Source organism: Mesoplodon densirostris, chromosome 4 (genome assembly GCF_025265405.1).
Source record: "Mesoplodon densirostris isolate mMesDen1 chromosome 4, mMesDen1 primary haplotype, whole genome shotgun sequence".
Taxonomy (NCBI): Eukaryota; Metazoa; Chordata; class Mammalia; order Artiodactyla; family Ziphiidae; genus Mesoplodon; species Mesoplodon densirostris.
This window is the reverse complement of record NC_082664.1, coordinates 146,262,853-146,288,906: the sequence shown is the minus strand read 5'-3', so window position 1 is coordinate 146,288,906 and position 26,054 is coordinate 146,262,853. Positions and strand designations below refer to the sequence as shown.

The following is a 26,054-nucleotide window of genomic DNA, read 5'->3' as shown; positions in this document are numbered from 1 at the left end:
ATAGAAAATTATTGTGAGTGGCTGACCAGTGAGGATTTCTCCCAAACCCTTCTTTAAATCCTTTGAAACTTGAAGCTTTTCCAAATCAAACCTTACATGGAACTCTAGTATTAAGCCTAAAAAGAGTGGAGGTCTATGGTTGAAGGGGGCTCAGCAGCCTCACCCCGAGAGATCTCCTAGAACATCTGCAGCTAAGAAGGTATTTCAAGTGTGAGGGCACAAACATGCTGCTGAGGGGGCAAGTGATAAGAGAATGGGGACTTGCGTTTGCCAAGATAGAGGGTATTGGTGAGTCGACAGTACAGGTGTTGGTGGAGTGGGAGCAGGGATGAGGCTGAGTTTTAAAAATTAAAGGAATGAGCATTTTTTTAAACTTTCAAGATACACTTATAATTGTTAGGTAAAAGAGTTGTGTCCCAACTTTGAGGAAAACAGTGGCTGATTCCACTTGGATGACTCCCATCTTTCCCCTGGCCCCTAATTGCCAGGAGCCCTCCTAGTCCCACCCTCTGATTTGTGGGAGCTCTAATTTATAAATGAGATTAGGATATGGGAAAAACTGCAGGCAGAGGCTCTTGGGGCAGCTTTGTCTTACTCAAATCCAAACGGATGCCGGTGTCCCTCCTAAAGGCAGCAGGGCTAGGGCCTTAGCTTAGGGAGGGTTTGATATAAAAGCCCAGGGGCTTTCTGAGGAAGAAGCTATAGGGTTGGGACCCAGCGAGTCGGTTCTGACCGTGGGCTGCCACCACCCTCTGCTGGCCGTGCCGTGGTACTGCCCCTCCATGCCCAGGGACAGACTAGCCAGGGGCAGGCCAAGCCAGACCTTGCCAGGAAGGTGGTGCCGCCTTTGGGAGCAGGTGCCTGAAGACCACGAATGTTAATGTTAAAATCTGATGTGCTCAGTCTCACAGAATCCGAGCTGCCTACATATGCTGTATTCCTACAAGTGGCCACACCCCCGCATTAATGAGAGAGGAAGGGGGACAGTAAAATACTCTTGAAAGCCAGCAAATAGGAAGGGGGACAACAAAGCATGACTTTCACGGCAACCACTTGCTGCTCAGAACATCTTCCTTTCTGGAGACGTCTGGGATGAGGCAAGGGGTTCTGCATGTGAAAGTAATTTGAGCATAGCAAAAGTTGGGAAGTCACAGCGATGCATCATGTGGCCCTTCGGGGAAATACTATCTGTTAGCAGATGGAAGCATTTGTTAAGGTGTGGATGGAAGTCTCAGTAGGGAAATGGGCCATCAGCTTCAGAGAGCCTTTGAGCAAGACTGGTCACTGCTTAGAGCCTCGAGTTTACCTAAGGGATGCTGTAGGAGGCCAATGCTCCCTGGTATCCTGGCAAAGTCTTCCTGGAAGAGGGATGCCCAGGTCTTAAGTCAACCAGGAAAAGAGCTGAAGAGTCACCTTCAGGGTGAACTGGACCACCTTTTATCCCACTTTCAATGGTGGGCGTGGCTCTGGTGTTGAGGAAGCTTAGCAGTGCAGGGTCTGGAAGCTCACGGGATACCAGAGAGACTTACTACTCAAAGTGTGGTCCCAGGAGGGGACTGCTCAACATAACACTTTGAAAAACATTATTTTATTTGATTCTCTCAATATCTAGAGACAGGCATTCTTATTAAAATTATTCGCATCTTAGGGGTTAAAAAAAAAAAAGAAAAAGGAAAATCGAAGGTCCAATACTGATCAGGGTCACAGAGCTAGGAAGTGGCCTGGATGGGACCCTAACCCAGCAACTCTGGCTCCAAATCCCTTGGCTCTGTTACTACCAATGCATTGTCTCAAATGTTTATTCCTGGGGATAGAGGAAATGTAGGTAGAGGTGGGGAAGAGGAACCATGGAATTAGAGCTTCATTCATTCCAGGTCAATTTCACCAACATCATCAGATAAAGGAGGAAATAACTTTAAGGGGAAACCAAACGGTCTTCAGTAGAGATGCTGGGGTAATTCCAAATGGGGTAGACAGCACGAATCAAATATAAGTCCTGGGTGCACATAGCCACAGAGAGAGAGAGAGGTTTAACTTTTCTTTGGGAGAGATTGAGCAGTTCAAGGCTAAACTGCCGGTAAGGTTGTCCTAACCACTCAGCTACATGTGACCCCCTCTAAGCGGGAGATACACCAAGACAGAAATGAGGAGGGAGGCTGTCATACAGCTGGAGGGCCATCCAGTTAGGTGTTTGGTCCTTAACATGGGAAAGTACTCCCTATAGAGCTAGAGCTGAGAGGCCTGTTATTGGAAGGTATAATAAAAAAGACAGCACCCTTGGGTCAGCGAGTGATTGTAGATAAATGTCACCTAGAACAAATCTATAGGGTAGAATCAGGAGAGGCACAGCTGTGCGCTGACCACATTGGCAAGCTGTTGGCATCGATCTGCCTAACACCCTGGACCTGAAATCTCTTTCATGTGGTACTTTTCATAGGTAGTATTCTTTGCAAGTTAGTTTTCTTGGATCAAAGTAGCCTGGCTATTTTGTGGGTGATAGGAAGTGGGGCGGTGGGGTCGGTGCTGGGGGAGAAGCTTGCTTACCAGGAAGGGATACACTTTGGAATTCGATTTTGGGCATTTTTAGGCCTCGTTAATGCATGTCCTCCAAAACCAACACTCCCCACCCCACTTAGCTTGTCAAAGGTTTTGCATGGCCAAGGAGGGAAGAAAACTCTGAGTGCAAGGTCCCTGGGGTGGGGGGAGCACGCACTGGCACAACTCTCCTGGCTGGGCCAGGGCTTGGCCCTTGGAGACCCTTAGCTTGGTTTCAGACAGATGCAAAGAAGAAGAAAACACCACCATTACTCAACCAACCCAGTATAACCTTAATTTAGGTCACGTTCACCCAGTCTTCTCAAAGAACACTATTAGAAAAGGATGGGACTCATGCGTGGCAACCACCATTTACATCTCACCTTACATTCTGTCTACATGGTTCACTTTATAGAGCAAGTATTTAAAATGCTGATATCTCACTCTTCCCAGGCCTTGGCTTTCTTCCTGGAGAGGATGGGCTTGTAAAGACACCTGTGGGCTGCTCATTTCTTTGGTATTTGCAAGGCTGGGTTAAAATCAGTTGTGATGAGAACTTGGTGTTTTGCCCATTTCTTTCAAGCTCCTGCTTCGGTGAAGACACAGGAAGAATCCTTTTAGATAGAAAATCTCCACTACAAAGGACGCACAGCCACGCCACATTTTTAGTCTTTTATTTTTTTAAGTAAAGAAATTCCATTGAATCAAAGATAACAAAATTACAGTTTTTGTTTGTAATGATCTTTGTTTACCACCACACAGAATCAAAACAGAACCAAAAGTAATATGAGAACATAAAATGATCAAGGACACCACTGTTTAGTATAATTTCTTAATAAAGGTAAATATCCTCATATTTAGAAAAAATTGCATTGCTAGTTGCAAATCTTAAACACCTCAGTGCTGGAGGATCCTGTATTCCGCCTCCCCCACCCCCAATCCACCAGCACGGAGGCTTTCAGAACACAAACTCAAAAATACATTATCTTTAGGGCAGCATTTGAAGTTTCAGAAAGTCCAAAAAAAAAAAAATCAAACAAAACAAACAAAAATTAGGAATGTGAAAGTGATGGTTCTCAAAAATCAATCTGGAAGCAGATCTGCCGACAGAAGAATGTGGTTCATGGAAGTCTAACCAGGAAAGGGGGAGATGCAAACTGGCTCCCCCCTCCACGCCCCCAGCCCCTGATGTCGCTAAGGCAGCTGCAGTGGCAGAAGTCAAAAGCTCAGGTACAGTGAAGGTCTTCCTGAGGCAGTGGGAGAGACCCAGACCGTCTGAAATTGGTGTGGAGAGGTGACAGGATTCTACATGGACTTGTGCTTTAGGAAAACTAAAGAGGCCAAAACAAAAACCAAACCAAACCTAACTCCCACACCCAGGAACTCGGTCCACCCACTGGGAGGGAGTGGCTGGCGCTAGGACTGAGGGCTCAGCAATTATTCTAGGTGACTGTTGGCTGCTCCATGTGGGTGGTCTGGAAGGAGAATGCCTATTGAGATGAAGGGTATTTCTGCAGGTGCTATACGTGGACTGTCCCCAACTTACGGCGACAGATTTCTTGGCTAATGGGGACCAGGACGGGGAGACGGCAGGTTATAGGTTTTATTACTAACTGACAGGAGTCGAGTTAAAGGACTTAATTCACTGCTTGGAGATTAACTTCAGCTTACTCATTAGAGATAGGTGAATGTTTTACCCACAATACATGCTAGGAGAAACGGTTCAGAAAACATGGTGTGTGTAGGGGGCTGACTCCTTCAAAAGGGGCAGCTGTCTACCGTCTGGGGTCTGAGAATGGCTGGCGAGCTGGGCTCTGCAGCCTGCCTCCAAGGGCCACTGCGGGGGGATGCCTGGGCTACAGCGTCCGGAGGCAGTTGTAGCAGTGACACCGGCAAGAGGAAGCAGCTGTAGTTTTGGATAGCATCCCAGTTCTCACTGCGAGTACGGGCCCGTTCCCCTTCAAATACAATTTGGCAAAAGCAATCCTAGTTTATGAAGAGGGGGCACTTCCCTCTGCTTTGATAACAGGGGGGAGAAGGAAACCTTTCCCCCAATTGCTTGGCCTCTAAATACCAAAGGCAGGCCACTTTTCATGGTTTTTTGAAGCATCCAAAGTGGCTCTGAAAAACAGAGTGAGGCCAAGAAGGAAGAAAGGCGTCAGAGATGAGGTGTTTGGCCAGTTCTGGATTGCTCTTATTGTCAAGGGGTGGGGGACACCTAATGTAATAAGGAGCGTACAGGCCACATGGAGACATTTTCCGGTTTTGCTGGAGCTTTGCTTCAGACTTCTACAGCAGAATAATTTGAATTCCAAAGCCACAATAGTGTTGTACCACCAGGGGATATTCTAGAGGCAAGTTAAGGCTTTCTGGGCAAAGAGGACAATTCCAGATGATATTGTGAGCGGATGCTGCAGTGAAATGCTTCTTAATAACTCTCCTGTCCTGCCTTAGACGACAAAGACCTGAGTTTTCAACTCAACGTGATGTTTCAGTGATCTTCACTTTAGCGCTAAGTCAGAAGCAATGCCATGGGAAAAGAAAAGCCTCTCACAGCTCAGACATCTGCTTGCCCAGCAAACACAAACAAGAACACACGTATTGTTTCCCCGGAGCTGGCAAAACGGATCTCAAGCCACACAGTGACAAAGAGAGCTCTCATTCAGATGCCAGGCATATAAGCTCAGCTACCCAGAAAGTTCGGCTTTAATGAAGACTGTAGTTTTAGAATGAAAGTCTGAGCAGGAAGGGTTTCTGCCCTGGGAATTCTCAAAGCTTGCCCAAGTCACACAGAAGGATGGGGATATTCACCTCGTTCCAACGGTCAGCACCTGTCCCAGTCATAAGACCACCCTCAGTACAGAAAGAATATTGAGATGACAACGGAGGCTCTGAAGAGAAGCCAGTCAGAGACACAGGGCTTTGGGCAAAACCAAGGGTCTTCACCAACAAAGGCTGAATGCAGTAGCTCCCTCTCTCCAAGTCCCCTCAAGATAAGCCCGAAGTCTTGACTTATCTGTTTCCACTTGCAAAGGCTGTAAGAAGGCCAGTGGGAATGTTCTGGCAAATGACGTGTAAGTGGATGAAGTAGACTTAGAGATGGTCTAAGATGAGGTAATTGGGGCTCGGAGAGGTGAAGTGATGGCCCACAATCCAATGTGAATTAGAGATAGGACAAGAATCCAAGTCTCCCAAACCCTGGTTCCCTAACACCATGTCAAGATATAGGCCCACTCTCATGTGTAAAACGCTGCGGGGAGGTTCAAAGAATACAGTGACAACAAACAACTTTCTGCCTTCCTTCTGCTCTGGAATCACTGGTGCAAACTCACGGGCGGGAAGGTAAGAGGTTTTCCTCAAGTCTGTTAAACTCCCTACTAACATAAATGCATCAAGGAGACTTGAGACCATTTTTTCAAGTCAGATAATCCTGACTTGACTGGGATCTTCATCACTGTCTTCAAACTGTTTAGAGGCAGGGAGAACAACCCAGAGAATTGTTAAAAACCTGCTTGGTCTTTTTTTTTTTTTTTTTTTTTTTTTTTGTGGTACGCGGGCCTCTCACTGTTGTGGCCTCTCCCGTTGCGGAGCACAGGCTCCGGACGCGCAGGCTCAGCGGCCATGGCTCACGGGCCCAGCCGCTCCGCGGCATGTGGGATCTTCCCAGACCAGGGCACGAACCCGTGTCTCCTGCATCGGCAGGCGGACTCTCAACCACTGCGCCACTAGGGAAGCCCACCCTGCTTGGTTTTTAACGTGTTCTTCCTGCGATAGAACTGTCTAGGTCTCTGCAATTTATATCCTTAACCTGATTTTATTGTATTTTTAACCTGATTTTAAAATATAATATTCAAATACTCTTTGAAAATTCTGCCTTGTTTTAGCCCAAGAGGACCTCAGTAGCAAGAAGAGCCCTCACATTATCATCAGGAACGAACGAAAAGCAGGGAAAGCTGGAGGAAGGAAAAAGCTGACCTACATATAAAATGCTGCTCCCTTGTTTATTAGGCGAGCTCGCATCTCTGTAAATTCAATGCCTCTGTGCTCTCATTCAGGGACAAACAAGAATTTTCCTGTAAGATAGCCACAGTTACACTCTTATTTCCATGCCTGAGATCCTGAAGCTTGAACAGAGGCCTTCAGTTGATTTCATGTGAGCCAAAATGGAATGTAAGTGCCATTCAGAGTTACACACTAAAAAGATTTCAGCTGGGACGCGGTCTCCACAGTCCCGTGGGGTAAATTCCGGTTATGTGGCAACAAAGGCTGTGCCCCGAGCCCTGCCTCTCCTCCGTGGGCCACCAGAACTGCTGTGCACACCAGGCTCCAAGGACTTCTGCCCCCATCCCCACCAAGTGTGTGACAACAGGACTGTTTTCTCCTCCTGAATGGAGCTAGTACCTGGCCACTACTTTGTCGGAATAGATCAAGGGATGTGACCTAAGGCAAATGAAAAGGAGCCTCTTGCTTCCTGGGATGGTGATTCAACCCTATTAAGTTATTGCTTCGTTCATCTAATTTCACAAAAAAAGGTCTTGAGACATGAAGGTTGTAGCAGGATATATGACCATGAACCTTCTAGATTATAGCTGTGGTTGTTGGTTGGAGGAAAAAGTAACAGAGGGGAGAGACTAGCTTCGAAATTGAGGGGAAATGATAAAGTGCCAATTTGTACTAAAAGAACATGAAAAAGAAAAGCATTTGAAAAGTAACAACTTGGGGGGAAAGTCACAATGATGAATTTGGTGTGTGGGAGAAATTGTACCGAAGCAAAGCCGAGACCATAGAAGTCTCAGTCTCTTCAGATACGGCTGTTTTTGATGTTATTATTTAGGATGATCTGGTGATTGTCAGAAAACAACTTCTTCAGGTTACAGACGTTACTGTCACATGACTTGGACCGATGCCCAAACTACATCCACCTGCGGCCATGAGGGGCTGCATCCAGGCCCTCAGGTGGCTCCCTTTACCCCTTAAACATCCATATACAGACCCACTATTTACATTCCTGTCTGTCCTATAGCAAAGGAGAGGAAGCCGGGAAATTTTTTTTTTTTTTTAAGTATCTAGGTCATTTCACTTGTAATTCTGTTTAGTTCCAGATAGCAACTGCTGATTTTTCAAAGTGCAGGAATTTTAGATATTCAAGTACCACAGGATTGGAGGAAAGGAGTACTTGAAATGTAGAGTTACTTTTCATTTGAGAAGATAACACTCTGGAAAGATCTATCCAACACGCTACAAATATGAGCTATTACATTACAAAATCTGGTTTCAAAATCACACCCTCTTCAGTTAGAAAGATATTTCTCCAAACTCAGATCCAACTTTTGAATTGTTTGGTATCAAAAGCCAGAGTTAGAGAGACCTGGGTTAAAAAAATAAAATTATAACTGAGTGCTTTAAAAAAAAAACACACCAAAAAAAAAAAAACCCTCTTTATATGAAATGAGGGACAGAAAAAAAAAGAAAGACAAATGATGACGTCTACATGCTTAGAATAGCTCTCAGGCTCCCCTGGAGAGGTGTTCTCTCAAACCTCAGTAAACTGAGTTTGTCATTGAACTTTAGAACTGGTAGCGATATCGGCAATCTACCTGGCCCAAGTCCCCCATTTTACAGGTGAAGAAACAAAAGTTCAAAGGGACTTTTCCAGGGTCATATAGCCAGTGAGAGGCAGAGTCAGGCATGGCCTGAAGTCTTCACCCCCAGCCCAAGCCCTTTCTGAGACATCACATAGCGATCGCACCAGGGCAGCCGTACACGACAGGCCTTGCAGCTTTGGAGGCTCCTGGGATCTAAGAGATAACTCTGACTACGAATTTCAACAACACAAACTACCGAGATGTTTCTAATTTAAAGGCTCTGCACAACCGTGCTTCTCAAATTTGCCTGGTGAGGAGAATCACCTGGGGCACTTGTCAAAAATTAGAATCCCCAGGCCCCTTCCCAGACCCACTGAAACAGCTTCTCCAAGCGGAGGGACCTGGGAGGCTGAATTTGTAACAAGCGCCCCAGGTAACTCTCATCATAAGCAACCTGTGGGAAAACTGTCTTAGAGGACAGTGAGGGAGAAACTTGGTTTGTGACTCAAGGGAATTTTCTTTGCTATGTAGGAGGCCACAGTCTTGGCCTGGGAGGCCCAGGGTCCCCCGCTCCCAAGCTGAGCTGCATCTACAGCATTGGCTCTTTTTAGGGTCTACGTCAGGACACATACACCACCACAAAATAACATACATCCTTCACTGCTCTTGGGGAAAAGCCTTCTGATTGGCAAAGCAAAATTGCTGTTCAGACACATTTTTAATAGGGAAACTGGATGTAATTGGCTTGAAAGCAATCAGATGCTGACACCAGACAGGAGGGTGAAAACTCTGTTGCTTGTCACCATGGCTAACAATGCAGTGGAGAAAACCAGTAACTAAGCACAAAATTGCCTGGAGCTCCCAGGGATGGCCACCTACTTCAAGGTGTGTCTAGTGGGTGGTCCCCGTTGATGGTGTGAGGTCAGATCCAGGTCACTGAGGGAGATGGGAGACCTGAAACAGCCGGTGACCAGGGCAGCTGGCGCGCACCAGAGTCCGGGGGCTGCCTCACTCCAGGTCGGCCTCCACCTGTTCCGTGTCAGAGCACTGCGACTTGTTACGTTCCCACTGGCAAATGGCGTTGGCGTACTCCACCACCAGCTTATCCATCCATGTCAGGGGCTCGGGGAACAGCACAGACCCCTCAAAGAAGCCCAGGTGGCCCCCGTGCAGGGGCAGCACAAACATGACGTTCTCCCGTTTCTCTGCAGGAGAAAGGCAGCTGAGTGAGTCACTGTTCTCTGACCAGCTCCAGGGCAGGAGGTGCAAAAGTGAACTGGCTAGGGCGGCCCAGGCTTTCCCCACAGGCAAAGGTGTCACCTAAGTGGGCATCTGATTTCTACTCCCTCCGCCTCATTCACCAAAGCAGGAGGGAGATTTGGTGGGGGCAGGCAAGATGGTGGGACCTAGCAGGTTTTGGAATAGCAGCTTGGCTTTGGAGCAGAATGGGTAGCGCCTTAGGAGATCCTTAAAACTCTAAGTGGTTCTCAAACTTGGCTGCATATTAGAATCACCTGGGTTTTTTTTATGATCCCTATGTTGCATCCAGACCAATGAGATTCTGATTTGAGGGTGGGGGGGGTGGAGTTGGGGGGTGGTAGGTGAGAGGGAGGACCTAGGCATTGGTGTTGCTAAAACTCCCCAGCTGACTTAATTGTACAGCCAAGTACCTCCAAATCACCTGGGAGACTGCCTTAAAATGCAGATTCGGCTTTAACTGGCCTGGGGAAGGAGCTGAGATTCTGCATTTCTTTTTTTAAAAGATATTTATTTATTTATTTGGCTGCATTGGGTCTTAGTTGCGGCATGTGGGATCTTTAGTTGTGGCATGCAGGCTCTTAGCTGCAGTGTGCAGGATCTAGTTCCCCGACCAGGCATGGAACCCGGGCCCCCTGCATTGGGAGCGTGGAGTCTTAACCACTTCGCCACCAGGGAAGTCCCCAGATTCTGTATTTCTGACAAGCTCCCGGGTGATGCCGATGCTACTGGTGGGGACCAGGCTTTGAGGAGGGATTCATAACACTTACACTCTTATTTACTAGAGAACCAGATGAATTCAATGGAGTCAATGATTTTCCATTACAGAACTTTATTTTTCAAGGCTAAAACATAAAGCTGCAAGTTGCATTAAAAGACGGCCAAGCTCTCAATGGCACATGCTAAACGGCCATTTGAGAATTATTAACCTGGAGCTTGACTTTATGAGTCCACGTTTAAGTTAGTCCCGCATGGCCTGGTAAAGCCATTACCGAAGATGTGTGCAAAATGGGCAGCCAGGTACAGTCAGGTACCACAGGGAGCATCTCTCTTCCCAGGGGCATAAGTGACAACGGGTCCCTTGCTGGCTGCTCCAGGTCTCTGAGGCACTTCCTGGCACTCACATTTCTGGCTCTGCAAGGGCTCTTTTCTTGTCTGACCCCCTTTATTCTTCCCTTTCGGCTGCTATTTTGTAAGTTTCTGTGTGACAGCGTTACTGCTATGGATGTTACTTTAGATATGCAGAAGGAAACCAGCATGGCTGCTTCCTCTTGCTGCAGCCCACGTGGCTGCTTTTGTGTAGGGAGCCTGTGGTTTGATAGACGATTGACACATAGCTTTTTATCACATAATGCACCTGCGACACATGCATTCACTCTGAGCAGAGAATGGAGCTCTGTCTGGGCGTGGGTCCTTTATCTGCTTGCTATGTTATCTACTCTTTAACTTGGGGTCATGAGACAATCAGAAGTACCCCTTTTCCCCCTGGTTAACATATGGTATTTATAAGAGGAAACGTAATCACAGAGGACTGGGAAGGGAGGAGATTAGGTACAATGCAAAGTAACTTTAGATTGTGACCCAAGTGTTTCCTTCCGTTACCCTCTTTCTAGTTTCTCCCATAGCTCCTACCTAGCATGGTGTGAGGCCGTGCAAGCCTGAGGCAAGATAACATTCTCATGAACAACCTTCTTTGCTTTGTCAGTTGCTTATATTTTTATCCTCAAAGCAGATGGGGAGGCTGTCTGCCACAAGAGGTAGCAGAACTGGCTTTTTTGTTTTGCTTTTCAGGTCAAATTTTAAGTCTAAGTATCTCTTTAAGTCAAACTCTCAGACTTCATGGAGCCACATCCCTGAGGCCATAATTTCACAGAACACCAGGGGACTCCCCGAACCTCTTGGCTATGGATATAAAGGATGATCCTGTCTCTTGCACCAGGACAGAACATGAAAAGGCTCCACCCAGGCTCCATCATAGCCCCAGAACTATCAAGCTAGAATAAATAAGAATACTGCCAAGAGATACCCTGATCGCCAGGATATGACAACACGATGAAGGTGACATACTGTGGCAATTTGCTGAGTGGTTGAGGGAGCAGCAGGAAGAAACACTTACCTGAAAGAGATTTTGGAATGGTTAGAAGACTTTCATGCACCAAGGGGTCATCGGCTGCGTTCACCAACATGAGAGGTACATAAATCTGAAACAAGAAAATAAAGCAGAATTAAATGATCAGTTCTCTTTTTTTAGACCCCATTGATCCAAGGCTCAAATACACTACCGGATATGTCTTTGAAGCAAAGGGAAGAGGGTCAGTGCTCAGTTTCCTGAACATGTGGACTAAGGACACCCCGTATTTCCTGGTGGTGGCAGGAATGATAACTGCTGCTGTGATCACAGCCCTGGCAGGCATGTGCAGGAGCCAAGCTCGGTGTCCTAGGTGACCCACGTGCTCTGATGGAGCAAGGGTAAAGACTCTACAATACTCACTGGCAAAATATTTCTGATTGCCCGCACAGTGTCTCAGATTAGCCATACCTTTCCGAAAAATGACTTTACAGAGTTATGTACATATTCATTCAATTTATATGGTGGGGAAGAAAAAAGGAGTGTGCTCCACTCCAGACAAAGGAGGCTTTCTAGAAGAATCTGAAGGTTGAAAACAGGAGCAGGCTGGTGGATATCGGGAAGCTCTTGGCAGCTTTGCATTCAACATGCAGTTATCAATACAGCCAGTAAGTGTCCTTTTTCATTTTAGCAGAGGTGGTGCTGATGGGGGTGCTCAGACATTACTGAACAGCCATGCCCAGGAACGTTAATGACTCGTTGCCTCACCTGGAAGCCCCTGACACTGGCTCTGGACAGCTTCACGTTTCTGTAATGGCTTAAATGAAGACATGAAAAGCCTGGATGATGATGCTAAAGTAGGAGGGGTGGCCGATATGACACGAAGGCAGAACTGCCATTCATAACGGTATGCTTAAGCTGGGGGAGTGGTGGGCCAAACAACAGGTGGACATTGATAGGGATAAATGGGAAGTCCTGTGTTTGAGTAGAAAGAGCAATTGTTCAAAGACAGAAGGGGAGAGACTGATTTGGTGGTGGTTCAGGTAAAAAACATGGGGGTTATGATTGGCCACAAGCTTATTTATTTATTTATTTATTTATTTATTTATTAATTATCACAAGCTTAATTTAATACAAAGTTTATTGTAGCTGCTCACACCTGCATTAATGTAAACCTACTTCGACTAACCTACTGCATTAATATAAGTCTACTTCGACAAAAGACATGCTCCTCTATCATTCTGATAAAGAAATGCATCTGTTTTACTCTGTGCTTGCCAGATCATGGCAGGAATTTTGAGTTCAGTCCTAGGCACCACACCAACAAAATACACGATGACCAGAACAGGGTCTAGGATTATAAGAGATCTACACGGACTTCCTGTAAGGAACCATGGTAGGAACCAGGCAGGATTATACAGTCAAAGGAAGACTAAGAAAAAAATTGGTGCGGCAGTGATTTTAAGGGCTTTCACTGCACTAAGGGGCAGCTCTGGGATTATTATATGGAGGTCACAGAGGGGCAAAGTTTGGTTCAATAATAAACCCAAGTCAACAACTAGAGCAGTTACAGCCAGATGCTGGGAGAGCTTCCACCAGGGAAGCTTAGGAGGGGTGCTTGTTATATCACGGGTGGAGCTGGATGGGGCGATACTAATTCTGAGATGCTGCTCCCTGAGTTGATGTGGTCACTCACCCTGTGCAGGTACCTCATGCAGCTTTCTTCCTCGTAATATTCCTTCAGGGAGTTATAGCCATGAAACTTCCTGGGACACAAACACACAAAGGAAAAAGACAAAACAACACTTGAAATAAGATTGGAATGTTGAATTGATTTTACTACTGTGCCAGTTCTCACACTAGCTCATCATATCAGTAGAATATACACAGGTACCAGAGTTAAGGGTTAAGAGCACCCAGCTTTGGCATCTGGCTTCAAATCCTGGCTCTGTCACTCACTGACCATGGACCTTAGGCAAAGGGTTTAACCTCTCTGAGCTTCTCCTCTGTAAAATGGAGCTAGGGACAGAAGCTTCTTTAATGTGAGATTTATGACATTAAAGTGACATTTTATTAGCACAGTGACTGGCCCAGAGTAATTACTCAGTAAGTGTTATCTGTAGTAATTATTAGCGGATGTTACAGCTTTTTGAGGCAGCATAAAACCAGATGTCACTGTAGACACTAAGAAACTGCAATTCGAAGACATTTACTAGAACTTTGCTTTCAACAGAATTCTTCCTGGCAGAGTGATCTGGACCACTGTGAACTGGAATGAAATATATACTGGATAATAGAAATGAGACAGGGATTCAAAGTTACCGACTCTGTCCTCCATGGAGCAGTAGTCAGAGACACACTGACATTAACAAACCCTTCAGTGCTCCAGTGGGCAGGTCCTGCAGCTTTGCCCTGCCCTGTGCTCTGAGAGGCCGGCACGATTCAGCCTGGAGCTCTGACACCAGGAGACAGAGTCAACCCCAGGTCAGAGGATCTCTGGAAACCTCATTTCTTTCTGACACAGATTAAGGCCTCTGGTTTGTGAACAGTAGGGTTTTTTTTTGTCCTGACTGGGGTCTTCAGGGCATCTTGGCTCCCCTGTAGCTGTGGATCTCTTCCACTCCCAGGCTCCTTAGACATCTCTGCCAGTGAAGGACCCTCAGGTTGGACTATTTGGGCCAAACTTGACAGGGAGGAGGCTGAGTGCAGAAATCATCTCTAGGACATTTGTCTCCATGAAATCAGCCCCTCTGAGGTCTCAGTGGGCCAGGAAGACACTCTCATCCTCCAGTATTACGGGTGGCAGGTTGATGAGGAGGCTGCCCAAACTGGTTATGATCATGAAAACTGCTACTATCTAGCGCTATTAAAAAGGGAGAGTTTTAGGAAGAGTTGAAGAACACTCTCTTTTGGGCTTAAAAAAATTTAGAAGATGAATGATATTTAAGTAAGTTTTTTTTTTCTCATTAGTGTAGTGTCTGCACCACAGTAAAGTTGCACACCCCATCGTAAGTGAGGGTGGGTATAATTCATTCTCACCTTCTGAACGTGCCAGCAATTTCCCAATCTCCATTTCCTTTGAGTAACTGTTCATGGGCATATTTCAAAGTTACTTGGTGTAAGAAGGCTACTAAAATCGCATAAGGAAGATAAATACAGATCTCATACTCTCAGGTCAATATGTCCCCATCTATTGGATGAACACTAGCTTGCTTTAGGCCACACCTGAAGGTATCAAGTGATCTCTAAATAAAAAGGATGGCTTTTTCAAGAGAACGATGAGGTCAGAGATTAACTTTACCTTTTCCAGCTAATGCTAACCTCAATCAGAAACTACTGGTGCCAGGAAAGAGGACACTGTCAGTGTGGTGACCTCAGGTGCCTGGAGAGGCCTGGAGGGGCGGCAGGGAAAGGGCAACTGAGCGAAGTGGGTGGGGTTTGCATATTACACTCAAAGGAGAGTCTTTACGCCCCTAAAGGAAGAGGCTCTGTCCATTTATCTTGTAACACACAGCTCTTTTGGTCTATTTTTGGTTTTCCTACTTTTGATAGAGACATAGGCAGGTACAAGAAATATTTTCCTTCTCCTTTTACTCCATTGCCACATGCAGTTTATGTGATATCTGATCCCTGACCCGGTGTTGAGGACTGTGGACAACTAGGGCGCGCATACCCCAGCTCCCCAGTTCAAGCTCAGTTGGCCATGTAGGAATGTAGAACGAGTGGTCAGAGCCTCTTCCTATTTTTTTTTTTTTTTTACATTTTTTGGCCATTCCATGCCATGTGGCATGTGGGATCCTAGTTTCCTGACCAGGGATCTAACCCACACCCCCTGCATTTGAAGAGCTGAGTCCTAACCACTGGACTGCCAGGGAAGTCCTCTTCCTATTTTTTGAAGAGACATTAGAAATTTGGATTTCTCTGTGAAATCTTCAGTTTTTAAACAGTGGACATTAAAAAAAAAAAAAACAACCAAAACCCTTAACACTAAAGTGGGCAGAGGAAACCCCTGGCGCTGGACAGCAACGGCCTGCTACCTCCCGCCTGGCACCCTGCCCCAGAGCATGGGCACACCTCATCACATTGTCGTCGATCTGCATCAGGGATGTGGCTGTGTAGAGGCGGCTCAAGTCTGTGTCCTCCAGGCTCTGAGGTTTCTTAACATGGTCTCCAAAAAGAGCTTGCCTACAATGAGACAAGAAGCAAACAGAGAATGAAAAGCAGATGATAAACCAAATCATCACACTGTACAATGAAATATCTTACAATTTTGTCAATCATACCTCAGTAAAGCTGAAAAAAAAATTTTTTTAAAGCACATGATAAACAACCACAGCCGAGCCTACTTCCTTGCCCAGAGGCAAGCCAGGAGAGGGTCTCTGACATAGCGTCTGTGTGTAACTTAGAAATAAATCCCTTCAGCTTTCAGAATGTCCCAGAGGATGCACTTGCACTATTGACTTTTGAATAACTGAAGAAGGATCAACAGCAAGACCTTATTTTCCTTGCCCCTCTCTAAGGGGCAGCTAAACAAACTGAAGATTGTGTTTGAGCCTAGGTGACTATTACAAAACTGGCCCTGCAGAGAGGTCTCAGGATGGGCTCTGTGGCCTGTGGTGGGCTGTCAGCCAAACAGTGGGGGGCCTTAGTCTAAAGTTGTGGAGGCCCCATCTTTACACTGGTGTTGACACCACCGCCTTTAGCAGAACCCCTTTCTCTTTTTTTTTTTTGCGGTATGCGGGCCTCTCACTGTTGTGGCCTCCCCCGTTGCGGAGCGCAGGCTCCGGACGCACAGGCTCAGCGGCCATGGCTCACTGGCCCAGCCGCTCCGCGGCATATGGGATCCTCCCAGACCGGGGCACGAACCCGTATCCCCTGCATCGGCAGGCGGACTCTCAACCACTTGCGCCACCAGGGAGGCCCCCCCTTTCTCTTTATGAGCCCTTTGTGTCACTTAACAAGGAAGATAACGGTTAACTCATTCAGCATTTGGGCAAATCAACAGCCCTCCAATATGTTAGCTAAAAAGCTAACGTATACTCAGAAGAGTAATTATTTCCAGTATGAAAATGATCCATCTGAAGAGGATGACAAAAGGCAGAGATCAAAATGTGCACATTTACACGTTCATTCCCAGCAAGGGCTCTCACTCACACAGCTGAAGGAAGACTGAGTTTGCTTTGAGGTTTGGCCCTACAGTGGGAAAAATTCATTACGGAAACTAAATGCTCTGGTATCCATTCACAACCTCTTCCAAAGAAGAGGAACAGATTTCTTAAATTTTTTTTTCAAAAGAGTATTAGGAAGATTATATACTTAAAGGATAGAATTCACAATTTAAAGTGTGTCCCAATAAAACTAGAAAACAATTTAAAAAAAGAAAAGACAATGCTGATAGAGAAAAAAATTATAATAAAGTGTCCCTAAAATTTCTAGGTATTTGGCTTTCTGTGGTAAATTTAAAAAATGTAAATACACTGAGAGCACATGCAGAGGACTCTGCCAGTTTGTTAAGAATTACATGATGGGGCTTCCCTGGTGGTGCAGTGGTTGAGAATCTGCCTGCCAATGCAGGGGACACGGGTTCGAGCCCTGGTCTGGGAAGATCCCACATGCCTCGGAGCAACTAGGCCCGTGAGCCACAACTACTGAGCCTGCGCGTCTGGAGCCTGTGCTCCGCAACAAGAGAGGCCACGACAGTGAAAGGTCCGCGCACCGCGATGAAGAGTGGCCCCCGCTTGGCACAACTAGAGAAAGCCCTTGCACAGAAATGAAGACCCAACACAGCCAAAAATAAATAAATTAAAAAAAAAAAAGAATTACATGATGGACCTTTTGGACTAATTTATTAATGGCAAGACTATTATGGGCCCTGTAGCAAAACAAATGTTCCCTGGGAGGAAGGAGTTCACTTTCCATTGCAGAGGTATGGGAAGACAGACAGAGGACTTGGAATTGGTGTCTGATGGCCTGGTTTCACCCCTGCTGGAACCTCAGCAAACCCCTGGATCCATCCAAACCTCAGCTGAGCCACACCTGAATCAGGGCCCAGCACACAACTGATGCTCACCCACCACGATCTGAGCAGAAACTCAGCCAGCCCGGGGGACATAAGTCTCCCTGTGCCCTCCACCCACCCAACACCAGGGCCTGGGGATGTGCCTGGCAGCCTGAGGGGCCTGCGAGCACCGGCCTTGCCCAGGCACCACGTGAACCCCACCCACAGGAAGCCCAATCTGGGATGCTTGGCTGGCCGGGTGGGCGGTACATTTTCTTTTAATCACTGAAAAAAACAGGATAAGAAACTGACCATTCAGTCAGGTTGCTTTTCCTAGGATGGCATCAAAAACCCCATAAAATTGTACGTTTTGAGTGCCCAATATGTACCAGGCTCTGGGGGAATCAAAACATGCCCGAGCCCTCCAGTCCTTTCCAGTTTAGTTCATGATGCGGGACTCACACTGCGGAGGCAGCAGAAAAACGACTTGTGGGGGGAGGAGCTAGCTTCACAGAGGCAGATAGCCGAGATGGACCTAAAAGGATGGGCTGGGTTTGGACAAGCAGAGATGAGGGGAAGAGGGTCCTCAGCAAGGGCATAAGTGGTGTGGGAGAGGCCAGAGGGCACGTGGGCCTCTGAGAGGCCTGGTCCAGCTGGAGAGGGAGGGAGGCATGGGGGAGGAGGGAGAGCCAATATCGCTAACAGTAATCACAACGATGAAATCATCACTAATATTTCTTGAGTGCTACTGAAGACCAGGCGCTGCTCTAAGCACTTGTCAGGGGCTAACCCACCAAAGGATTCTGAGCAGGAGACGGGCAGGCAGAGCATGGAGAGTGTGGACACCACGCTTGGCATCAGCGGCCGGACTCCTGTCACGCTGCTGCTTGGTCAGAACCCCAAGAGCCAGCAGAGAACGATTCTGGATTCCCAAGCACAAAAGCATCCTAAGGAGAAAAGCTCCCCAACAGTGACAAGCCACCCTCAGGATTGCCCGCATTTGGGAAAGAATGGTGTGGAAACGGTTTCTCTTTCTTCTTGGACTTTTTGAAATTATGGAAGCAGAAAGCGATTTGGTGAATTTGGTAGCTTGGGACAAGTTTGTTTCTAACCAAGTCACAAAACAGTCAGCAGACAATGTGTACCACCCCCGCCTTTTTTTTTTTTTTTTTTCCCCTGGAGAAAGAGGAATTTTGGCTTTTAGCGAAATAAGCTCAGAAAGGAACTGTCCCCCAAGGGATAGGGAAGGCCCCGCACCTGTGCGAGAGGATGATCTTCTTCATGTTGTCGGCCATGAGGAAGTTGTAGAAGCGCCGGCACTGATCCCACTGCATGAAGGTTTCCTGGGCCCTGGAAGAACCACAAGTGACAGTGAGAGGGACTGCGTCCTGGAGAGGAGAGGATGGGGCTGGCGAGGGCAGGAGGCAGAGCTCTTGCCGCTGGAGAGCACTGGCTCCCTACGCTGGAACGTGGGCTTGGATGCGTGGTCCTCAAACTACCTGTAGAGACACCAGAACAGCTGAACGTTGCTGAACATGAGGCCCCAGCCAGAAAGCTCTCTGGGGCCACAGGCTTTGTTGCTGACACTCCTGACCCCCTCCTTCCACCACCTTGGACTTCTCTTCGTCACAGGACCTGCTTTAATTGTCATTTGAACACATTCGCTACTCGGCTTCCTACCCTGCAAGCATGTTTTTCTGGCTTAATAACAGGAGTGTGTAAAGGGAGGGGGTGTGTGGAGAAAATAAGTGCACAGCAAAACCTGAAAACACTTATATGTGGAATCTAAAAAATACAACAAACTAGTGAATAAAACACAAAAGAATCAGACTCACAGAATAAACTAGTGGTTATCGTGGGGAGAGGGAAGGGGGGAGGGGCCGTGGGGGGAAGGGTTATTATGGGAGTGTATGAAATCATGTGTGTGAAACTTTTAAAAACGGTAAAGCGGGCTTCCCTGGTGGCGCAGTGGTTGAGAGTCCGCCTGCCGATGCAGGGGATATGGGTCCGTGCCCGGGTCCGGGAAGATCCCACATGCTGCGGAGCGGCTAGGCCCGTGAGCCATGACCGCTGAGCCTGTGCGTCCGGAGCCTGTGCTCCGCAACGGGAGAGGCCACAGAAGTGAGAGGCCTGCGTACCGCAAAAAAAAAAAAAAAATGTCCTTCCCCACTGACTCCCCACTTGACTGAGGACTTCCTTGGCATCCATATGCCTAGCATGTCACCATTAGTGACACTTATTTGTTGGTTTGCTACTGTGTAAACATCATTCTATTGCCATTAAGCAGATACAGACTATCTCTTACACCCAAACTGCAACCGAATGCTTGTATTTAACCATATTATTATTGGCGGATTCTTCAGTGTAAGATTGTTGAGGGCTTCCTCAGCAATGACGACTTGATTTTACCTGAAATGAGACCACAAGAGCTTCCCTTCCCTTTTCTTTAGGCTCCACGAGGGTGGGGAATTTGTTGGCCTTGTTCACGGTTGTGTCCTATTACCTAGAAGGGTGTCTTGCTGAATGAATCAAAGAATCAATGAATGAATTAATCACGGGTAACCTTTCGGCATCACTACTTCTCCCTCTTGCATTTCTGTCTGGTTGCTGTTCACTGGATGAATTTATAATGAAGGTCTTCATGATAGCTTCAAATGATTAATTAAACCAGAGAGTTAGGCTGAGTCTGACCACACACATTTCCAGGGCTAGTTAGTTGGCTGCTGTTTATCCTGAGGCAACATGTTAAGTCAGCTGGATACCATGTAGTTTTGGGACATCTGTTTCCCTCCTTCACTGGTTCAGCACCTCATCAAAGGTGAGCTAGTTTAGCAGCAGCTATACTGCTCTAACTACAGCAAGCAGGCGCTGGCTTCTGAGCCTAGAACTGGCTCTGGCTAGTGGGGAGGTGCGCTAAAGGGACGAGAAGCCAGAGGGAGGGGATGGATCACTGACAAGCGGTTGTGTAGACTCAACGAGGAGGGATTTACCGGAAGCATGAACTCCTGTGTGGCCCCTGCAGAGGCAGATGAGCCCTCCCCGCTCCACCTTGGCATATAGGAAGCATGGCTGCCATCATCCCAGTGCTGAAAAGGCTCATTGCCCTTAAGCCTTGGCAGGAAAAAAAAAGGTTATGCTGGTTTAAAGTAAGCCACTGTCATTTAGAGAGTAGATCTCATTAAACTGTTGGGGGGACCTGAACTCATTAAAATGTTGGGGGTGCACATAGGGCGATGGTGTCTCCTTGACCTGTTGCCAGTTCCTGTGTGTAGGGCCACAGGATCTTAGCCTTAGCATTAGTTCTCTGTGCTCTAGAGGATAAAGTTGCCTGTTTCTCTCCTCTTTGCAGGAGGCAGATGTGACAATGATTATGAGTATCAAGATCTTTGAGGTCTCAGAGAGAGGTGGTGTAGACCACGCCTGCAAAATGTTTAGCACCGCACAGATGTTGGTCAGTTTCCTAGCTTAAACCTTTGCCTTAGTTTGAACACAGTGGATCGGCAAACGCGTGAGTCGTGTGCTTGGCCAGCAGCAGATGGCGCTGTTGCAGCAAAATGAAATCAGGCTGTTACTGAAGAGTCTGCGCGTTGAAAAATAAATGAAAACAAACTTGTCCTACATCCTCCTGCGTGTCAAATCCAGGGCTCTCTGAACACAAAGTCAGTGTTCACAGTAATCTGACAGCACTTGGTTGAGGAGGGGACTTCAGCGATTCTGATTTTTACAGATGCTAGAAGCCTTGCCAAAAACTGGACCACTTGTCAGGTGACAAGGGCTCCTGCCAGGCCCTGCTCCCTCGGATTCTGTGGCGGGCCCTTTGCTCATTGCTCTAATACTCCAGTCACTGGGCAGGATGGGACTTCGGTTAACTCTGGTTACATAATGGCTACGAATTGGGAGTTGAATATTTTTAGCCTAGCCAAAATAAAGGTACATGTCCTGGCTCACCAGAGTGTAGAGAGGAGTGAAGGGGAGGATTCCCATCAGGAGGACGAGGGGACTAACCTAGTCCTGCAATATTAGAGCTGGAGAGACCGCTGAGGTCCCCAGGCCCACTGACTGCTAAACGTGGCTAAATCTCAGGAGTCACCTGTGAAATGTGTCCAAATGCAGATTCCCGGCCCTGTGCCGCAGATGCATGAATCAGGATCTCCAGGGCTGGGGCCCAAGAAAATGAGTTTATTTCTAACACGATCCTCCAAGTGATTCTTAATGAAGTGAGGCAGTCGCTAGTTCGCTAGATTGGTCTTTGTTATCCACTGATCTAGTCCACTTCTCATTTTACAATGAATAATGATGATAATTAACAGTTATTGACTTAACTTTCTACATGCCTGGCACTGTTGCAAGTAGTTCATGCCCATTAACTCATTTGACTCTCACAATGGTGCCATGGGGTAGGTACCGTTTGTTATTACCGTCATCTCCCTATTGCAGGTGAGGACTAGGCCCTGGCGCTGGAACTCAGGAAAGGTTCCAGCAGGGATGTCTTTCATGTCTATTTTTGGGTACATTTAAATTCTCTGTTTTGGCCAGCTTTAAGGCTCAGGCAGAGGCTGAATTCTGAGCCTGCATTTGCCCTTTGGATGTGTTGACTTCACATTCCAGTAACAGATATTTTTAGAAATAACGTAGCCCCTTATCCATTAGAAAATGACAAGATAGGTTTAAACTACACCATGAGAGATATAGGTGAGGCAAAAAGGAAGGATTCATTTATTAACTATAAGGACTCTTTGGCATTAGACTGGATCAATCAGGGAGTTTTTTGTTTGTTTGTTTGTTTTTACTTTTTTGTATGATTTTGGATTTCAAGAGTTCTTTAATAAACTAGTCATACCCATTGGTAATACAAAAGACATTATCATGAGCAGTGAGTACAGGAAAAAATATGAATGCATTTAAAGAGTCTGGAAAGATGTGTGTGTGAGTGTGGTGTGTATGAGTGTGTGCGTGTGTGTGTGAGTGTGTGTGAATGTGTGTGTGTGGTGATCCTGGAGTGATCTAGGACAACACTGATCTGGTGGGGGGTCAGAGAAGACGATAATGCCCTCCTAGGACTCCTCCTTTGGGGTTCTGTTGTCGGGAGACTAAGGGGAGAGGTAAACCTTTACCCAGTAGGTCATCTCTTGTGTGTGATTCTGGGATGTCTGAGAGAGACGACTATTTGACAGTGAGGGCATGGATTAAATGGTTTCTAAAGACCCCTTCCAGATGCCACCTGAGACTCAATTCCTTGGTAGACAGGAGGAATCTGGGGTCATAAGGCCCAGTTCTCAGACCCTGGTTCACCAAGTCTCCTCTGTTTTCATAAACCCACAGTTCTACAAAACTCCTGGAGCACGAACAGAGTTAAATCATCTCACAGAGACTCCAAAGGGGAACAGCAGCTATTAAGAGGGGCTTTGGCTTATTCAATTACAGATCTGATCCCCAAATAGAGCTGCATATCCCAGGCTTAAGGGGTCTGATAGGACAAATCCAGTGTACGATGTGGAAGCAAAACAAGGTGAATCCAAGACCCAGAAACTTCTGCTCAGTCTGCCCCAGCATTTCCCCTGCTCTTCATGGACCAATGTCTGGTGCACTGGGGCTTCTCAATAAACGAGTGCTAACTGGAGGACCAACAGCAGAAAAAAGTGGGAACATGTGGCCGGGATCACTCACCTCAGTGCACTGTAGCCCTGGCACACGCTGACGCAGCACAGAACCTTTTCTTGGTTGGCCTGGGTCTCCCCCAAGTATTTACACACGATGTTACCGCCCAGGCTAAAGCCCACGACCACCAGCTGGGTCAGGGGATATGTCTTCCTGATGTAGTTTACCATGGCTCCAAATTCCCAGGTGCAGCCTATGGGCAGAGAAGTAAGATGACTTGGTCATTTCGGGTGCAACAAATATTGGAGAAAATGTGAGCTGGAAGGTTACTAAGTGGGTGTTAAGACTCTAATAGAGAGAGAGAGAGAGAGAGAGAAATATATACGTACGCAGCCAGCCCTCTGTATCTGCTGGTTCTGCATCCGTGGATTCAACCAAATACAGATTGAAAACATTCAGAAAAAAAATCCCAGAAAGTTCCAAAAAGCAAAACTTGAATTTGCCATGCACCAGCAACTAGTTACATAGCATTTACATTGTATTAGGTATTATAAGCAATCTAGACATGTTTTAAAGTATACAGGAGGATGTGCATAGGTTATACGCAAATATTATGCCATTTTATATATGGGACTTGAGCATCTGTGGATCTTGGTATCCATGGGGATCCTGGAACCAATCCCCTGAGGATACTGAGGGACGACTGTATAGGAGTGTGTGTGTGTGTGTGTTTGCAGAGAGAGACACATACATTCAGCCAGACAGGCAGACTTCTCTCTGGCTGCCTGCAGCGAAATTCCCAGATGCCCCTCAGTATTAGAGGAAACACGACATTAGTAGTGCCCATGAGGGAAGGGACCATGTATCAAACGCTTGTACAACGCTCCTTTAAAGATGGGTTGTGAGAAACCTATCCGGATACTCATGGAAATTAAAACAGATATTCAGGGTGTATATGAGCACCTGTGTTTGCACACACAGGTAAACAAAAGCAAGAGCAATACTCTTTGGGGTCAGATTCTTAGGCTACAAAATAGGATGTTACACCCACTTGTACAATGATTCATGGTGTTAAGAAAAGTACCAAGTGGATGTTATTTACAGGACTGCCTTATCAATGTGGGGAAGGGAAGGAGAGACAAACTTCAGTCCAGAGGGACGGCCAAGATGCTCTGTGGGATTAGGATAAAATGTTCTTGGTGACGTAGGGACAGGTGCCGTGGGAGACAGACCCATTCAGAAACATACAGAGGAGACTTCTGAACGGAGAGGGTGTTTGGGCCCAGTCTGCCCGGGAGGGATGCTGTCAACTGGTGTCCCCTTGGGAAGTTGGTGAAGTCACGTTATGTCTCAGCAGCTTTGCGAAGAGGACGAGGGTAGTGGCCATACAAATGAAGGGGTTCATCACATCCTTCTAAGGCCCAGCCCCAGACTCAGCAGGGAGACAACTTAAAATAAAACCTAACAGGGAAAGTGAGGGACTTTGCCAAGAGGCATGCACGAGACAGACCAGCATGAAGACAGTATGGATTTTGTTCGTTGAAAAAAAAAAAATGAAAACAGACTTCTTCCACATCTTCCTGCTTATCAAAGCCAGCTCAGAGGGCTGGACATTCCTAAGAGAGTTGAACAGCTCCTCTCCTAACCCACAAACCCTGAGGGACACGACCTTCTGAGCCGGGACAAGCTCCCCCTTGGATCTGTCTTCCTTTTAATAGTGGAAGGCCAGCACAACCCCACGCAGGAGTTCTCAGCCCACGGGGTACAAAGAATCACCTGGAGAGGGTGTTAGAAACAGGCATTCCCGGGCTTCACCCCTAAAGAAGCTTATTCAGTAAGATGGTGGCCAGGCCCAGAAATCTGCATTAAATGTTTTTTTTTTTTTGAGTTGGTTATTCATGCACATGGCACAAAATTCAAACAGCATAAAAGATGTGGTAAAAGGTACTTTCCTATACTCTTTTAAAAAATACCAATGGCAGCATACATATTGCTTAGCACTGTTTTTTTTTAACAATATGTTTCAGAAGCCATTGTGTAACAATACACATAAAGCTGCCTTCTTTTTTATTTTTATTTCTAATGAGGTATAACATACACCCAGGAAAGTGCACAATCGATGAATCTACGCATTTACACCCATGCAACCACTGTGCAGATCAAGATGGAAAATATTCCCGACACTCCTAGAGGTCCCCTCGTGCCTCTTTCCAGACAAGATCCCCCAGACTTTGACTAATGATTGCAATTTGAAAGTGTTCGGAGCTCCTGAGGCTTGGAAGGTGGCAAAAGATGTTTAAGACTAGGGGAAAAACTGGAGGCCAAGAGCTGCTCCCTCCCAACATGGAAAGACCCAGGCGTCGCCCTGAAAAGGAAGTACGCCTCTCTCTCCATTGAGATATAAGAGATCAAGTCTCCTGTTTTTCTCCCTCCTGCACCCAGCAGAGGCTGGGGGACCTTGCAGCCCTTCGATAAATAGCTGATGAATTGAGCGGATTCTGAAGGCCTCTGATGGGTCCTGGTGACAGCCTCCTGGAGCAACAAAAAGCTGGTCCAGAGGGAACCCTGAATCTTAACTTAGGAATCTGAAACGCCAGTCTTTTGTCCCCACCTAGGTCATTTATCCAAGTTTCTCTTTTTAAAAAGGTAGCAATAGGGGCTTCCCTGGTGGCGCAGTGGTTGAGAGTCCGCCTGCCGATGCAGGGGATGCGGGTTCGTGCCCCGGTCCGGGAAGATCCCACATGCCGCGAAGCGGCTGGGCCCGTGAGCCATGGCCGCTGAGCCTGCGCGTCCAGAGACTGTGCTCCGCAATGGGAGAGGCCACAACAGTGAGAGGCCCGCGTACCGCAAAAGAAAAAAAAAAAAAAAAAAAAAGGTAGCAATAGAAGGAATGTTATATCTCTAGGAAACGCTAGGTTTAAAATGGGGAGATGTGATGTAAAATGGGGAGATGTGAAGTTGAGATGCTCTCAACTTCCCAGTGATGACAAGCAAATCCTGGGGTACAAGGAAA

The 26,054-nt window shown here is 46.8% G+C and overlaps 1 protein-coding gene across 2 annotated transcripts in view; it reads right to left on the bottom strand.

The window, feature by feature from the left end:
- Positions 1-3,234: 3,234 nt before the first annotated feature.
- The window catches only part of ABHD2 (abhydrolase domain containing 2, acylglycerol lipase), a 102,556-nt gene continuing 79,736 nt past the window's right edge, over positions 3,235-26,054 (bottom strand). For both annotated transcript variants that reach the window (XM_060097356.1, XM_060097355.1), the window contains 6 exons: positions 23,111-23,294; positions 18,701-18,793; positions 15,520-15,630; positions 13,142-13,211; positions 11,494-11,578; positions 3,235-9,325 (listed from right to left, as the gene is read on the bottom strand). In XM_060097356.1, coding sequence (XP_059953339.1) covers positions 9,129-9,325; positions 11,494-11,578; positions 13,142-13,211; positions 15,520-15,630; positions 18,701-18,793; positions 23,111-23,294 — 740 coding nt within the window. In that variant the 3' untranslated portion in view covers positions 3,235-9,128. The remainder of the gene's footprint in view (positions 9,326-11,493; positions 11,579-13,141; positions 13,212-15,519; positions 15,631-18,700; positions 18,794-23,110; positions 23,295-26,054) is intronic.